Source organism: Salmo salar, chromosome 06, assembly GCF_965601325.2.
Source record: "Salmo salar chromosome 06, fSalSal1, whole genome shotgun sequence".
Lineage (NCBI taxonomy): Eukaryota > Metazoa > Chordata > Actinopteri > Salmoniformes > Salmonidae > Salmo > Salmo salar.
Window position 1 is genome coordinate 17,348,181 of NC_138296.1, and position 18,169 is coordinate 17,366,349.

The 18,169-nt window shown below is 42.6% G+C and overlaps 2 protein-coding genes across 7 annotated transcripts; both read right to left on the minus strand.

Annotated features, from left to right (window-relative positions):
* Positions 1-245: 245 nt before the first annotated feature.
* Positions 246-9,374, minus strand: LOC106606400 (soluble calcium-activated nucleotidase 1). 6 transcript variants are annotated; one of them, XM_045719836.2, is made up of 4 exons: positions 9,203-9,374; positions 2,925-3,587; positions 1,733-1,936; positions 246-1,579 (listed from the first exon to the last, which is right to left on the minus strand). In XM_045719836.2, exons 2-4 carry the CDS (start codon positions 3,574-3,576, stop codon positions 1,209-1,211), a joined length of 1,227 nt encoding a protein of 408 aa, XP_045575792.2. In that variant the 5' UTR covers positions 3,577-3,587; positions 9,203-9,374; the 3' UTR covers positions 246-1,208. The 6 variants fall into 6 exon arrangements, with proteins under 6 accessions (XP_045575792.2, XP_045575791.2, XP_045575790.2 ...); XM_045719835.2 differs by lacking the exon at positions 9,203-9,374 and adding an exon at positions 8,183-8,213; XM_045719834.2 differs by lacking the exon at positions 9,203-9,374 and adding an exon at positions 5,969-6,158.
* A 629-nt stretch (positions 9,375-10,003) lies between these two features.
* On the minus strand, positions 10,004-16,123 carry LOC106606401 (synaptogyrin-2). The gene is made up of 4 exons (XM_014202567.3): positions 15,883-16,123; positions 13,241-13,478; positions 12,743-12,879; positions 10,004-12,071 (listed from the first exon to the last, which is right to left on the minus strand). The coding sequence occupies exons 1-4, from the start codon at positions 15,979-15,981 to the stop codon at positions 11,859-11,861; spliced, it is 687 nt and encodes a 228-aa protein (XP_014058042.1). The 5' UTR covers positions 15,982-16,123; the 3' UTR covers positions 10,004-11,858.
* Between the last annotated feature and the right edge of the window lie 2,046 nt (positions 16,124-18,169).

The following is an 18,169-nucleotide window of genomic DNA, read 5'->3' on the forward strand; positions in this document are numbered from 1 at the left end:
ACACATGTGCTAATCAATAACAAGGTATATTCATAGTACCCAACCTAAAAGTTGATGTGATAGTTACGTAATGCAGACAAATAGTCATCTTCTTTGAGGTTAATGTCTCCTGATTTTGTATGATTCCCAACCTCACTCAAGATAGATTTTACTCAACAAACACCAGTAAAACAAAACAGGATGTGAGATTCTGCTTTTGTTCTATATTCCTTTAAAAAACATATTTTCATAAAAGGTCAATGGAGTCACGTAGGGCAGGTTTTTATTTTTTGCATTTTCATTGTTGGACATAAGACTGTAAAAACACCAGCAAATCAGCTCCAAGTGATTTTAATTTAAGAAATCTGTTCCCAAGTCTTCCCACGCATAACAGAGAGACACGTGATCATATACAAATGTAAGCAAGGTTTGAAATGATTATGTTTTAGTCAAATATATCTGCTTGGGCTTCTTGTGGTCAATTTCCAGTCTACAAATGATTTGTAATTATATTCAGCCCCACCGACCATCCACTCAAGAACAAAATCATCCCACCACTGAAACTAGTCGATGATCCCTGACGTAGGGTATAGTGTCCTGAAGTACATGATTTTATGTAGTAAAAAGTAAGACGAAACTGTGTTATACATTGGGGGGAAAATACAACAAATCCATTATTTCCTGGATGTACAGTATCTGCAATTTATGAGTTAAATCACATTTTAAGATGAATTGATTATTTGTACATTCATTCTTACAAAGTCTACATTACTTTAGAAGACAGCCGTTGGCGTAGGTAGAGGATGGCCATCAAGAGGACATTCTCAACTAGAGGACTTTGTTCAGGTAGCCTAGGCTACTCTCGGCTCCCATTTACTGAGCAGTTAGAATGTCTTGGCCCTGAAACTTTGAGTTGAGTTCATTAGGGCATGCAACAAAATTATTATTTTAAACGTTTTGCAACATAAAACGAAAAGAATTACAGGTAGCCCCTCCCTGTTTCAGTCCGTTTTCTTCCGTTTGATGGCTAATGAACACGTCCCTGCTCAAACTCAGGTCACACCCAAATGGCTTCTGATCCATGATTGATAGATTGGGCTACGTGTCGTCTTCACAGTCAATTAACAAGCAGCAAGTCAACTTTTGAGTGCATGGAATGTCAACAACTATGTTCCACATAGCTACTATATGTCCTCAAAAGGCATCGGCTCAGTCTCTTCCTTGTTTTCCTAAATGAACTCCAGACCCTCATACTTCACGTCTCCTATCTTGGTTTCAGGTAACAGGATCTGGCCGTCCAGTGTGAATGCCATTATGTACGAGGCGATTTTCCCAGCGTCCTCCTCCGACTTGAGAGCCACGATGATCTGATCGTCCGTGTTGGGGACAAACTTGAAGGAGGAGAAGCCGTGCGTGGGGTTATGCGGGCCCACCCGGTTCACGGTGACGTCCTTGAAGTCCGGGGAGCAGCTGAGGACGAGGTTGGCAGCGCGGCGCTCGTCGGCCGTCTCGTCGTAGCGCTCTTTGCTAGCGCGGCGTGGGAGGAAGAACCAGCGCTGCAGGCTGTCGCTCCACGCGGCCGACTCGTGGATCAGGTAACCTGGGGAGAGAATGTCATGAGAATCTGAATATAATAAATAATGCTAATAGTTTGCAGAGATAACTCAAACTGTATATGCTAGGCTAACACAGTCAGCATAGCCTTTGTAGTTAGCGTTAGCATGGTTAGCATTTGCAACCCTGCAGCTCTCACCTGGAGGTTCGATCCCAGCTGCGGACCTCAGGAGGTTGTACTTGGGAACCCAGTTCTGGTGCTGCACGTCCCCCCGATGGCCCACCACCTTTACCCACTCAGGGTTGTTGTTGACCACCTCCCCCGTGGTGGTTGTCCACTCTTTCCCCAGGCCACCCACGTACAAGTGCTCGTCCTTCACCGCTAGCCACTCAGCCTTGAACCCTGACAGAGGGTCATTGGGACACACATCAAGATTTTATGATTCACTGAACTATTGTACAGACCTTTCAAATGCACTAAAGAGTAAAAAAGTATTTAAGAGAAATATACTCTCCCACTTGGCTTATAAAGGACACATACACTGAGTGAACACAAACATTAGGAACACCTGCTTGTTCCATGAGATAGCTTTCACCTGGTTAGTCTATGAGCCCTCAGTGTAGCTGAAGGGGAGGAGACGGGTTAAAGAAGGATTTTTAAGCCTGGAGACATGGACTGTGTATGTGTGCCATTCAGGGAGTGAATGGGCAAGACAAAATATTTAAGTGCCTTTGAACAGGGTATGGTAGTAGTTGCCACAGGTTTGTGTCAAGAACTGCAACACTGCTGGGTTTTTCATGCTCAACAGTTTCCAGTGTGTATCAAGAATGGTTCACCACCCAAAGGAAATCCAGCCAACTTGACACAACTGTGGGAAGTATTGGAGTCAACATGGGCCAACATCCCTGTGGAACGCTTTCAACACCTTGTAGAGTCTATGCCCCGATGTATTAAGGCTGTTCTGAGGGCAAAAGGGGGTGCAATTTAATATTAGGAAGGTGTTCTTAATGTTTTGTACACTCAAGTGTTTACAAATGAGAATGAGATCCAACAAATTCCATTGCCATGGTTGTGGTCTACCCGAGATAAGGTTCTTCAACAGACCTCTTAGAGTAAATAAACAGATTAAGTTCCAAATCTGCCTGCCTGGTCTACACAGTGAGACACTCACACAATCCCAAATCGACCCCTAACCCCTACTCCATATTCACTTATGGAGATCTGAGAGGATTAAATAGCTATAAGCAATATGGTGAAAATTCTATCTCCCCTATTAGAAGGCAAGATGAATCAATTACCATATAACTTATACCTATTCAATCCTTTCAGATCTACAGGAGTGGCTAGGAATCGATTCTGCACTTGAATTTGGCTCATCTGCCACACTGACCTTTGGAGACGGAGCCGTCCCCGTCAGGCAGGATGACCCAGGGCACAGCCTTGCTGCCGTCGATGTGGTAGACCACGCCCGTTCGGTCATCCACGCTGTACAGCTTCCCGTTGAACACCACCAGCTCTGACAGCTCCATGCCCCGGCCCTTCTCCGCCAGGTGGCTCTCCAGCAGGACCCTCTCCGCGTCCCATTCCACGGCCACCTTGGTGCCACTCTCCGACACCAGCAGGTGGCCCCGGCGCATGTAGCTGAACCACGTCAGCTTCTTGTCGCTGCGCGAGTCCGTGTCCAGGTCGGCGATGACCCCGATGCGGTAGCGCGTGCCCTGCGGCGTCCGCTCGGGGGTGCTGAGCGGGTAAGTGTCATTGTAGCGGTAGGCCGCCTCGTCCACCGCCATCCCCGTGTGGCCAGACTTCCAGTTACGGGAGCTGGGGGCCTCGGAGTGGGAGCCCGGGTTCAGGTGCATGTAGAGGAAGACCAGGGCAATGGCCAGGGTCAGGGCTACGATGGCCCTCAAATTGAGGCGGAATCGGGGGTCTGGGGTGTTGGTCATGGAGGCCAACATGGGAAGTCCTCCGACTGAGATGCGCAGGGGGTTCATAGACGGATCATTCTGCTCCAGTTGGGTGTAGCCTGGAGAAACAGGCATGGGGGAGGGACCTGAAAGGTTAGGGAGAGGAGAATGGAAGGGTTACAGGTCTGATTTCTAAGGGAGAGGCTGCCCTCCTCAGCTACAGTACACAGGTAGAATCTCAATTGTATTTCCTTGATTCCTCTCCTCGCCTCCTTCTCACCCACTCACTCACCTCACTCACACCAGTAGTTAGATAACCATGTATTGTTATTACTTTGGCCTCAATCCTATAGACAATCAGTGAGTTGACTCTATCATCATGCTTATCTCATTGCAATTTTGAGAGAAATATAGCAGCTTTAGAATCTGACGGCACTATAACAACCCCACAACCGCTGAATAACTCCTTGAAGATGTCACATGGATTAGGTGTTTGATTTTACATGTGTTAAGTCTTTCACAAGAGACTAATATCAATGCCATCAGTGAAACACCAAATCAGTACATAAACATTCATAAAAAATAAATCATGTGTGAGATTTCACACCAGACAACATACAATACACACCAGCTTCATTCAGGTCCAGCTTGCCTGTAAAAAACTGAAAATAATTATATAATCTCTGCTCACAAGGATGTTCTTCTTTAAGGCTCACCTCTGTCCATATAGCAGACCACTGAAATAACACTAGCTTACAGATCCTGAAGAGAATGTCTATGTACAAACAATGAGCATCCCACAGCTCAGTTCTGCTGTGAAGGAGGAAGAAGTGGTAGCTACAGGTGAGACCAATAGAAGCTGGCCACAGGTGTGCAGGCAGTGTGTCGACGTGGATCCTGGGAGTGGCCCATTCAGTGACATAAAATGGGACAATATTTCGTGTCGAACAGGTAAAGCAGGAAAGATAGCAAGTAGGCACCCGGAAACCACCCCCACAACCATGTCACTCAAAACTCTGTCAGATGAGGGTGTTCAAAAACTAGCCTACTTTTAGGATTTGGCTAAGCTAACAAGTGGTGAACAGGTAGAGTAGTCTTTATTAACACAAGCGTTACGCTACACCCGCAATAACATCTGCTAAACACGTGTATGTGACTAATAACATTTGATTTGGATTTATTATCCCAGAGGGAGCTAATCTCAGTATCAAATCTCATGTGTTCTGCTTACCAGATACTCAATCGACGTCACTCGTGAGAGAGATAGCCAACAGGCGACAGAATAAGGCAATACAATCCTGCCTAGTTTTTGGTACATCTAAATAAGAAACTGTTTGCCACAGCATTATCGGTGGCTTTTTTGATAGAATCTGTCTCCATACATCTGAAAACATTTATTCTACACTCAATGTAGCCTACATTTTGGCTGATGATTCAAACTGAATTCTTCCTCTTCTCTATGTTTGATACACACTTCAGTCTGAGTCCGCCATCGTTGAAGTCATTTGTGGTGACGTCAAAATGATGGGTATTGTACAAAACACAGTAATTGTAACAGTAACAGTGATTGGATCATTCCTAACCAATCAGAGTAGCAAAGCCAATGACGAATTTTCAAGTATTCTGACTCTGGCTCAACTCATTGGTTTCTGGGACCAATCAGAACTGTTAGAATTTATTTCCATTCTAGAAATCGTCATGGAGGTACTCAGATCCAGATTCATTGCGGAGAAGAACAAATGCATGTGGGCGTGGCGTAGCCTAAATGTTAACTGAAAAAATCTCAAATGTGAATCGGGGTGAAAGGCAGTATCGAAATCTAATGAAGCATCCATTTGAAACGCGCTCTCAGAAATACACCAACATGTACACCCTCAACAATATCTTTGTGACCTCGCTTTGAGTCGGTTCCAGGAGCGACACATCCTGTGACCAGGGTATAATGTCTCTAAAGCCAGCAGCAGCAGCTCCACTTATACTCAAAGGCTCTTTTATACCAGGACTGTGGCCAGGGCCCCTAGCCAAACAGAAGTCCATTATGACACCGTGAGGCCCTCTGCTCTGTGGCAGACTTCCCTCTCTGGCATGCTAGTCTAACACACAGGCACGCACACAGCAGCTGGTTGAAACTAAATCACCAGAAAACAGATTGTTGTTTGTGCACCCACACTAAGAAGTGCCTGAGGTGTGAGCATGTAGGTCCTCAAACACACGGCATCAATTACAGGGTAAAGTATCTGTGATGGATGGAATCCCAACTACAGACATCACACACTATAGTACATATCTCCAACATGTCTCTCCTCTAGCCAGGTCCCAGATCTGTTCGGGCTCTATAGCAAATCCTATGGTCGTTGTCATGCCATACATAGGAGTAGGTGAGGTATAGGCAAGCACGCACAAACTGATCTGGGACCAAGTTACCTCTTCTCCATATAGTACCTCACAACAAACTCCTCAAATCACAGAGTCCATGCAGGATCTGCTGTCACTGAAACAAACAAGAGCTCTGGTAGTATGGAGTTACCCTTTCTTCTCCTCCTCCTCCTTCCTGAATGCTGGCCGACTGTCATCTCAATTCCACAACCGCACCAATGGACCAGCTACACTCTTCTGTTGCCCTAGAGTTAATTGAATGCTGAGCAGTGAACTCCTTAGTTATCAGCTGAAAGGGATTGGCTGTGCAACTGTGACTAAGGGTAACAACAAAGGTAGTGAACTTTAACTAGACTTGGGGGATTAGTATTGATTAACCACCGCAAGTCCAAAGGGGAAAACCTAGCAAGGTAATTAACTACACTTCACCACTCTTGTCTTGCTTGACATTTGTGCATGTGTGAACTGCAAGTCTAGGTAAAGTCAACATATTGTTCCTCTAGTCTGGCCTCGTTCCATACTGTATGATCTGTAGCCTGGCCTCGTTCCATACTGTATGTTCTGTGGCATGTAGTCTGGCCTCGTTCCATACTGTTTGTCCTGCTGAAAAAGTTTATATCGTTCAACTTTTCAACATGACAAGGACTGATAGGCTAAAGAGTTGGCTATAGAACATACAGTATGGAACGAGGCTACAGAACATTCAGTATTGGACAAGCCCAGACTAGAGGCTACAGAACAGACAGTATGGGAAGAGGCCAGACTAGAAGCACAATCTGTTGACTTTACCTATGCTTGCAGTGCACACGTGCACAAAGGTCAAGGTTCAAAATTCACTGATCTAGTATCAGCTATTACTATAAAGACAATCTCCTATTACTATGACAACTTTAGATGCGAGAACACACCAAGGTGTGTCTGCGATGCAATTACAGCATGTCATGATGGCGGTGTATTCAAAGTAGCCTGGCCCTAGATCTGTTCGTGCTACCAAGACAATGACAATAGCAGTTAGTAAGACAGCAAAAACAGACCCGGGAGCAGGCTATATTATTCAAATAGGTTACCTGCAGAGTGTTGACTGGTAAAACCACGGTGGAAGTCTGAAATGCATGGACTATAACATGTTTTGTTTTCATCGTTATAATAGGTCTACTTTGTTATCCACCCATTCTGATCATCCATTTGAATGGTTTGGTGTCATTTTAAAGACTTTGTGATATGTTTCCCTGCACTACAATGCACTTTAAAGTAATTGCCCATTGTGTCTCGATGTCTATTCAATTTGACCTATAATTAATTACAATATGAGTAAAATTGTTTTTTTCCATTTAAAAGAAAAAAAGTAGTATGTTAAAAAGCAGCTTTTCTGTTTTTGAATGATGTGGGCGTACCTTAACCACAGAATAGTGTGGGCGTATGCTGGTCATTAAAAATATTCACAAGTAGACTGCTGATTGGCCAGCTTATCCTCCACAGGAGAATGACATTATCCTCTATGAGGATATAGCCAGCATATCTGAAACAATATATATCTTCTCCAATTTATGCTTTGGCCACAAATACGAGTATAGGATGAGTCAACAACATTATTTGGGTATGAGGTAACAGAATATGAACTTTTAAAAGTGATTTTCAGTGGACAGTTACTTTAAATATGAATTTGAGAATTTCACCCATGTCAGGATAAAGCAAAGGAGAAAGTTAGTTACACGCAGATATCGATTCTAATTGTAAACCACTGTCACTTAGCAACGTTTCAAAGAAAGGCAACATCTGCAGAAATGGTCTTCAACAGCTATATAATGGACAAAGGTTATATGTCATTAAAGGACACAGGTGTATCAAGACGATAAATGGTTCACTGTGACTGCTGTTGGGCAGGGGTTGCAGAATGAGCATAGACTAACTGTTTTCTGCCTTTCAACTGAGCATACCATGTGATGGTACCTGATGGTAGCAAATTCAGGGGTAACCCTGACCGGGACTCAAACTCGGGCCCAGCTACTCAATAATTTATTTGTTAGGCCAAGAGATCCGAACCTCTTGACAATGTTGCTAGGTGATTAACCTCGGGTAGCAACATCGTGGGAGGCATCCCGTCTGTCTAGAGACTACTAGGTGACAGGTTAAGGTCACTATAATAGGTCTCTAGGCCTAGTTGTTTCAAGTTATTTTTGATTGCTGTAGTTTATGCATTTACATTGTTTTGAATATGTTCTGCTGTAGATAAATGGTGTTGAATGACAATATTCACATACAAGCATTCACTATTCAAAGTAGGCCAATCTTCATAATGATTATGACCTTGGCTTTCACATTCCTGCAGTTATAAATGACAAGACTAGATACTGGTTCTACCTACAGTGCTGTGTGATCATGTGGTTGGTTTATAATGGGTTTTACAGCAGTGTTAGACTGGCAGACTTCCACTAGTATTGCGCCTGTATGTCACCCCTTTGCAGTTATAACATTGTCCACTCTTCTGGGAAGGCTTTCCACTAGATGTTGGAACATTGCTGCGGGGACTTGCTTCCATTCCCCCACAAGAGCATTAGTGAGGTCGGGCAATTAGGCCTGGCTCGCAGTCAGAGTTCCAATTCATCCCAAAGGTGTTCAATGGGGTTGAGGTAGTGTTCTCCTGACCCAGATTTGTCCTTCGGACTGCCAGATGGTGAAGCGTCCAATGGCGGCAAGCTTTACACCACTCCAGCCGACACTTAGCAGTGCACCTGGTGATCTTAGGCTTGTGTGCGGCTGCTCAGCCATGGACTCCCATTCCATGAAGCTCCCGTCTAACAGTTATTGTGCTGACATTGCTTCCTGAGGCAGTTTGGAACTTGGTGTGGAGTGTTGCAACCAGGACAGACTATTTTTACACGTTATGTGCTTATAAATACCACTTTCGGCTGAGCCATGCTCCTAGATGTTTCCACTTCAGTAACAGCACTTACAGTTGACCAGGGCAGCTCTAACAGGGCAGACATTTCACAACTGACTTGCTGGAAAGGTGGCATCCTATGACGGTGCACGTTGAAAGTCACTGAGTTCTTCAGTAAGGCCAATCAACTGCCAATGTTATACACCTGTCAGCAGCGGGTGTGGCCGAAATAGCCGAATCCACTAATTTGAAGGTGTCCACATACCTTTATGTATATATAGTGTATTTTAAAACACATGCCAACTCGAGCCCTGATTATCAGACTACTGACAGATTAGTGAGTAGGCCTAGTTCGAACATGAAAAGGGGAAGCACATGTGACAACATATGAATGCTCCCGTTTAACTAGGATATGCTCTAGAATTGTCGGATAATATTAAATAAAGGCGACACGAAGCTTCATGGATGCGCAGCGGTTACAAATAATGTTAGAACGATACTCACTACAAGTGATATGGCACCAAATAACAGTCCGATAATGGTTTGATTGGCGACAACACAGCTTCGTTTAAATCTAGGCTACAGTGTTTAGTCTCCATCGTTGGCATCATTTGGGAAACCATGGGCTACTTCCTTGTTCAGTGACAGTATAAAATAAGTCCCGCCCAGGCAACGACATCTACCTAGCCTACGAATTGAAACGCATTCTGGATTACTATGCGCTGCTTGCGTAAACTGTGGATGAAAGCGTTTCAGTTGTTTGCAACGTTGAAACGTAACTAATATGCGACTTTCATTGCAATGCAGGTGCAACAGAACATCTAAAATCATTGGCCGTGTTCGAGGAACAAAAACCGTAATGTATCAGGGTAAAGTGTGACTGACTGATCAGTAGTTATCTATGATACAAGGTTTCTTGTAGATCAGTCAGTAGGTAACTTAGTCGCATGCAATGTCGAACAAGCGCATGTCCATGATAGCAGTGACGGTGCTAGACTTCAAATAGCACACACTATGTTAGTAGTGAAAGGTTCCTGGCATTGGCATAGATAAAAAATTGACAAGAGTCATGGGATGTTTATGTTGCACAATGTCTGTGTTTTCAGTAAGCTCCGCGTCCAATGTGAAACATAACTAGAGGTGACACAGGGCCCACCCAGAGAGGGAGCACAAATAGTCTTACTAGTTCTAGTTGTAAACCTTATTTATCTACTTTTAACCAGCTCCTTTACTCTCCCTCCTTAGCGGCTGCTCAAATATTTGCCTTTGGAATACACCCTTCTTAAAAAAAAAATTGAGTCTCCACACAGGAAAAGCCTTTATTTGGCAAAGGTTCGGCCAGTGGTGTAGTAGGCTTTTATAAGGCACTTTGTGCAACAGACTGCAAAGCTTCTCAGTGCAATCTTGAAACCCAAGACAGAGGGCAAAATAAGTGGTGAGATCACTTCATCAGAGAGAACGTAAATAAATTAGCTTGTACCAAAGATATACCAAGAACAAAGGCAGGATCATATGTCATTTTTGATGAAGGTTCTTAGTCTGGTACTGTATGGAAGGCATTGTCATGCCCAGGAGGATTAAAAGGCATAGGTCATTTACAAAACAATTTTAAATTTAATATCATCACAACGCTGCCCGAGGAAGACTAGTCGAAACACGTTGCAGTTGTGTGTCCTAATGTAGTATGCTGACTGCTCCCATATGTATTATTTTGTAAATATATTGTTAATAGTTCACTAAAGTTTATTGCGACGTACTGGCCGCCTACTCGTTTTCTTTCTATTGAATACCATTACAATTCAATATACTGTATATATTACCTACTAGATGGTATTTTCTGATATGAGTTTGTCTGAAAAGGGGTGTGTCGGGGACAAGAACACTCCAGAACTGAATAAAACCTTTCCAAGACATGTTCGGGAATAGATGAAGGTAGGAGACAAACAAGTTGAGGAGAGGGCCTTCCTGATACTAAACAACACACACCCTCGTTTACCATATATATTACAGACACGTTTGAAACTACAATAAAAAATTGAATGAAAGGGTTAACATGACCCGGGAGCATGTTCTAGAAATGACATTCAAATGACAAAAAGATAACGTGTTATCCAATTTACCCCCCAAAAATGTACAGCTGGTTTCCCAGACCAAGATTAATAAACCTGGACAAAAATCTACTTGCAATGGAGATCTTTCATTAAGCGTGAGTTTCAGTCCAGGAGTAGGTTTAAACTGGGCACGGGAAATAGGCTCTTAGTGAGTTCAGTGGTGGTTTTTAAAAGCACTGATACAGTAGTCGTCAAGGGTAGCATTTTTCAGACAGTGCAGCCATTATTGGGACAGATAAAAGTATGGGTTTGCAGAGAAAAACAAAAACAGTCTTCGTTTGTCAATAATTTAGCAATACATTTGATTTCTAGATATATGGCAATAAGTTCTGATATCCTGGGCTGGCTATAACATTGAAATACATTGAAATTATCAAAAGGTATTTGTATATGCACTATACCATATAACTGGATTAGGCAGCATAGAAAATACAGTTTGTGTCCATAGCATAGCATAGCCTCATTATTTGCAATAGAAAGCAATGTTCCCAGCGACATATGTTTCAGTGGTTTGATCTGAACTTCAGTGTCCACACGACTGCATTACAAATGTTAGAAGACAAACAGTACAGAGAACAACAGAAATAACATATGGCAGTTACCTCAAGTGGTGATGGCACTCTGAATCTCATTTTTCCATGGCATTCTAGGTTTTACCCTAGTAACAGTTTTCCTTAGATTCTACCTGAAGCTCAGCTCAGGCCCTCTAGTTGTATGTATAAAAATGCAGCAAAATATCCATTCACAATCTAAACTACAATATGAATACCAACTTAAATCATGTCAACACACCCTTCATTATGTAAGCGCAACACCAGCTATGACTTAAACAGTTAGGTAAAGGAGAGGACCAGTGGAGTGCTGAGATCAGTCCACATAGCTGAGGCACCATAGCCTGGTCCCAGATCTTTTTGTGTTTGGCATGACAATGACCGTAGGAGTTGGCAGGACAGCACAAACAGATCTGGGACCAGGCTACAGGCACCAAAGGCAACTTAAAACCCCAAAAACATCCTCCCCCCAAATCTGGTCAATGGTTCAGTCCCTCATTAAGACGGGGGCTGGTATGGTGCTGGATGCTCTTGGTTTTGGGGGGTGAAAGGGGACTGCTGGTAGCCCTCTGGCCCACTGGTGGGGTACGGGGGATAGGCGGAGGTGGATGGGTAAGGGGTGCTGTAGTCATTGGCTGGGTCTGTGTAGCCCTGGTCAATGTCATTCACTCCATGGCGGTATCTTGTATAAGCAAATGTAGTCAATAGAGCCTGTGAGAGGAAATATTGGTAAATACGTTTTTAAAAATCCCATAACGTGTCACAAAGTGCTTATACAGAAACCCAGCCTAAAACCCCAAACAGCAAGCAGATGTAGAGGATTATGTGAATGTTACAATTACTGCCAGAGAGTGTTGTGTGTAAGATAAGTAGAAGATTCTAGAATGCCTGGTGCGCTGGCACATTTGATTTATAAGATCTAGCTGGACAAGAGACAGAGCCATGAATCATGACTGGCAGCCTCATCAGTGATTAGCCTCTCCCCATCTGTAGTTCTATGTGAATATGTGTCTGAAATGCTATGCTACAGTATTTAAGCTATGTACAGTTCCAATTATATAGCTGCATTATCACTGTTAATATGTACATGTATTCTCCTTTCCTTATAGAACCACAAAGATAACTTCTATGTTGTGTGTAGCTGTGTGGTGGTGACCAAGAGATAATAAAGCTCTGGATAAGGACTCATCTGCCTTGTTCTTGCCTGACAGCCTGTGGCGAGTCAGAACCCTAACAATCAGCATTAATTACTAGCGGGTGAGAGCATTCACTGTCGACCGCTCAGACCAGCTGCAGCTAGCAGTTTCAAATAGTAACATGCCAGTTGAGAGAAAGAAAGAGACAGAGACAAAAAAAAACCAGACAGAGAAAGACTGACTCACCCAAGTGACAATGGAGAAGAAGGAGAAGGCCACTACGGCTCGGGCGGCGTCAACAGGGATGCCTGCTACTTCGGTCGTGTGAGACCACTGATTGGCCAGGACACAGAAGCAGATGAACCAGAACAACGTCCACACTCCTGACAGACAGAGGAGGGAAAGTAAAGTTTATGGTAACATTTCCTCGGAATTCCCTCTTCATAATACATTATAAGTGCATTCATAACGCCATATGAGCAACTACACTATGAGTGTAGTTATAGATGTTTATAAGCAGTGCACCTTTAGTAGCTATGTCGTTAAGTATAGTGAGTTATGCATGGCATAAGGAATTATAAACCTGCTTATAATGCATTATAAGGAAGCTCGGCTATTCATAGGAAGTGTTGCCAAGATTATCGTTGAAAAATCTAACCATAAGTCTCAGTTCTGGGTGCCAAACTACAGCCTTACAGATTTAGCATTGGAGTATCACTCAACAAACAAACAAAATCCCCTAACCAGAGAAGACCAAGTCGCCAGTGACAATGTTCTTCCTCTCTTTGGCGTTGCTGATCTGAGGGAAGTAGGCGTCCAGTATGATGAAGATGACGCAGGCGAGAAAGGCCAAAATTCCGATACCCACTCCGAAGCCGCATGCGCTGTCATTCCCGTTGAACATGCATTTGGTGTCAGGCAGGTGTGAAGGGTTGACATAGCCTTCTCCAGTGATGGTGGCAAACACCACTATGGAAAAGAGCTGAACAGACAACAACATGTCGGTTAGAACACCTTGGGGTCCGTCACATAGGCCTGTTATCATATAAGACTGTTATCATATCACATAGGCCTGTTATCATATCACATAGGCCTGTTATCATATAAGACTGTTATCATATCACATAGGCCTGTTATCATATAAGACTGTTATCATATCACATAGGCCTGTTATCATATCACATAGGCCTGTTATCATATAAGACTGTTATCATATCACATAGGCCTGTTATCATATAAGACTGTTATCGTATTATCACATAGGCCTGTTATCATAAGACTTATCATATAAGACGTATCATATTATCACATAGGCATGTTATCATATAAGACTTATCATATAGGCCTGTTATCATATTATCACATAGGCCTGTTATCATATAAGACGTATCATATTATCACATAGGCCTGTTATCATATAAGACTGTTATCATATTATCACATAGGCCTGTTATCATATAAGACTTATCATATTATCACATAGGCCTGTTATCATATAAGACTGTTATCATATTATCACATAGGCCTGTTATCATATAAGACTGTATCATATTATCACATAGGCCTGTTATCATATAAGACTGTTATCATATTATCACATAGGCCTGTTATCATATAAGACGTATCATATTATCACATAGGCCTGTTATCATATAAGACGTATCATATTATCACATAGGCCTGTTATCATATAAGACGTATCATATTATCACATAGGCCTGTTATCATATAAGACACGTTGTACTAGGTGTAGCAGTGTTCGACAACCTGTAACCAATCACATGAGGACATACAGTATGTCCTGGGAAAAAAAACATGAAAGGTAATATGTCTGGAGGGATGCGTAACGGTAGAGGATAACTTCAAGTGGAGTGTGTTCAAGTTTTATTGTCACATGAACAAGTACAGTGAAATGCTTAACTTTCAAGCCCTTGTGTGTGGGTGTTATGATTTTATGACATGGTCACAAGAGTGTTACAGTTCAGTATGTGACTGATATCTCTGGCTCAGGGGTTGACCTGTAGTAGATGTGGACAGCCTTATGAAGCCGACCTGTAGTGGATGTGGACAGCCTTATGAAGCCGACCTGTAGTGGATGTGGACAGCCTTATGAAGCCGACCTGTAGTAGATGTGGACAGCCTTATGAAGCCGACCTGTAGTGGATGTGGACAGCCTACACCCACCCACCGCATTCTATCGGAATTCCCATTGGAACCCTTTGGACAGCTATAGCGGTGCGTGGGTAAAATGCGTGGGCTCGCTCAGTTTAGCTCAACGCTGATTGGCTGTTATTTTTATCAAGGGAGGCCAAATGCTTGCTGGCTTCCCTTGCATTCAATGCTACAGGCGGCAACAATGTCATGCTCCTTTTGACCAGACCGCATCAGATATATAGTGCTCCTCTGTCTCTGTATGTGTAGCCTGTTTCACTCGATCGGATGCTTTCTCCAGTGAGACACATCAGCCACTTGTGAATTGAAGGAAAATTGTGAAACACAGAGAGACGAAAAATACATTTATTTTTTTCTGGGTAAATTTTTTGGGTTGCCTGGGGCAAGTGAACTGAGCAGTTGCAAGTTGCGTTGAGCTTGCTTCGCGGTCGCACGATTGGGTTTTTAAGTGAAAACAACCAAACTGGGGCCCCATGATCTGTATCCCATGATGATTTCCGATTGGTATCTTTTCCGTAAGGGCTTCAGCTTTTGGTTAGCTAGCTCAGTGCATCCAAGATCCATTTCTTCTTGACATTGAAGTGTAATGCAACATCAATGAACATGTTTTTCCCATTAAACTAAACATATTGTCTATCTTATAATAATAGACAGTGGCATGCAAACACATTGTCATCACAGCTATCCTTGCAGAACTTTTACAGGGGTAAGGAAGTTGATGGGATGACCGTGGTGTGGTGGATCTGCCATACTGACAGTTGATCAGATAGTAGCTAAACAAACCTCTTCCAAACCATGCGAGCGAGCTAACGTTACAGCAGCAAGCTACTAACATCTGTAGCTCAACTAACATCATCAACAGGTGGCAAAACGCTTAGTTTGGTTGACAACTAACGTTGAATCTGGTCACGAGGAAAACTTCCCATCTAGAACACAGCTGGATAGCCTGTTAGTTAGCATTAGCCAAGTGTCATTCGCAACTTTTCCACAACTGCAACAACATCACAAACTAGAAAACTCTAGCATGTTCTGTCTTCTTACCTCGACGCGCAATGCTTTTCCATAAAAAGACAATACAACTGTGATGTGTACTGTAGTTAAAAAGACAGCTAGATAACTACTGTAGCTACTTCAAAAGTTTCCCAAGATAACGCGGCTAACTAGCTAGTTAGGCAGTTAGCACGCTGGCTGTCAACCTGGAGTAAATCACTCACCCAGCTCAAGATGCGGACTATGGTTTGAGGTTGTTTAATAAAGCTCATAAAATCGAAGGCACCTCCGGCCAGCGAGGCCCCATAGGCACCAGATTCCATTTTATATGTCTTTTTTTTATGCCGATTAATATGTCCCGACTTCAGCTAGAAAATGACTATGCGCAGGTCTCATTTGTGAAGTTGCAGGTCTTTGGTTTTGTTTTCACTCTCATTTCCCGAAAAGTTAAAGAACCGCCCCCCGACCATGACCACGTCATCTCTAGGAAAACTTTTTCAAAGGACAAATAATTGCTTCAAATAAATAGGCGTACTGCTACTCTCACTGTGGCCTTTTGACCGAAGTGTTCAATATTGCAACCTTATCACACATTTTCAAAGGGTTTGTACAAAATAAATAAGCCTCTATCCTCTCTCTCTCTATGTGTCTGTGTCCCCTTACACACACCCCATTGTGTACACAATGGCTTGTATCTTTATGAACTTGTTATCAACTATTCGTTTTCACACGCTTTGAGAATAATAGGTAGGCTTATATAGCCTACTGGCTGACATCATTGTGGTGTGGAAGAGAGCAAGATAAACAATAATTCTGGCTATAGTGTATAATATATCATTCATCTTTATTGTCAAGGCTATAGCTCATCATGAAGGCAGTATTTGCAATGATACCCCTAGGAACAACCACCTTCCATAGGCTATGATGGTGGCATCCACAGGAGGTTGGTGGCACCTTAATTGGGGAGGACAGGCTCATGGTAAAGGATGGAGCAGAATTGGTGGAATGGTATCAAATACATCAAACACATGGTTTCAATGTGTTTGATGCCATTCCATTTGCTCCGTTCCAGCCATTATTATGGTCCGTTCTTCCCTCAGCAGCCTCCACTGGCCTCCCAATCAGCAAGGATGCTGCCTTTTGATTGGGACACAGGCTGTGTAATGTGCTTTGGGCATGAAAACATTGCATATTGACCACCAAATAGAAAACATTTATTGGTGTTGTTATGAGGTCTGCATATCACTGTTATTCACTTCAATATTTTAGATATCGTCTCAAACAACTGCTATCATATCCCACTTTCCTTTCATAATGTAGGTTTACCACTAGATGACAGCATAAACACACATAAGGGATTCCTGCTGTGAAAGACAGACAGTTTATTGTGGATTATATATTCACTTCATTGTATTCTTTAGTGATGTGCCAATGGACTGTAATGCAGGATTGCAAATAGAATGTTACATTGACTTACAAAATGTATTCAAACTGTTTAGTTTCACATTAATTAGAAAATATTTTATTAACGTTTTCGAAACTTTTCACATAATGAATACACCTCTATTGAGGAGAATGTATTTCATTGGTTGAGTCTGCGCCAGAGAAAGCCGCTCGAGCTGAAAGTTGCTGAGTTGAGAGTGCCATGCACCGTAGGTGTGAACAAACGGGCAGAATCTCTTGCGTTCGATTGGTGTTTTGGGGCTGTGCATGGCAATCTTAAAAAATTAAGTCTTCAAAAATGGTGAGGGGTAGAACATACATCGATAATGCAAGTCTTATGCATCAAAGTTTAGTGTACTGACTGGTGTTGGTTCTATTGTGTTTCCATCTGGAAACATGTGGAAATGGAACTAACACAATGAATACATTCTCAGCTGTTAATCAGTGGAGGCTGTTGGGAACAGCTACAGGAGGATGGGCTCTGTGTAATGGCTGGAATGGAATTTTTGGAATGGAGTCAAACATGAGGTTTCCGTATGTTTCATACCGTTTCAATGATTCCATTCCAGCCATTACAATGAGCCCATCATCCTATAGCTCCTCCCACCAGCCTCCACTGCTGTCAATCACTTAGAAGCCTCTGGATGAATTTTTTAAATACATTTTGTTGGATAGCTTTATATAAAATCCAAAGGTATTCCAGAAACGAGTTATTAAAAATATAAATTCTGTGTTGTTTTTCTTTAGTAAAATGAACTCAACTAGATCCAAGAGGGAGCTTAAAGGGGCAATAAGCAACTGCTACATACATTTTTGAAGAATATAACTTAAATTCCTCATGGGCTTAGCTCAACTGTAGTACCCCACCAAAACCCGAAAGCTTGTTTTACTCGGTTTGTAAATGAAGTAAATGTAAACAAACACTGTATAGCCTTAATGCATGCTTACAACAATCATTTTGATATCATGGATGGTCAGTCCTTGATTGTTTTTATTTTTTTTAACCTCCACAAGTTCCTCTTAATTCCTGTTCAGGAAGTTCCTGATAACATGTGAACATGGCACATT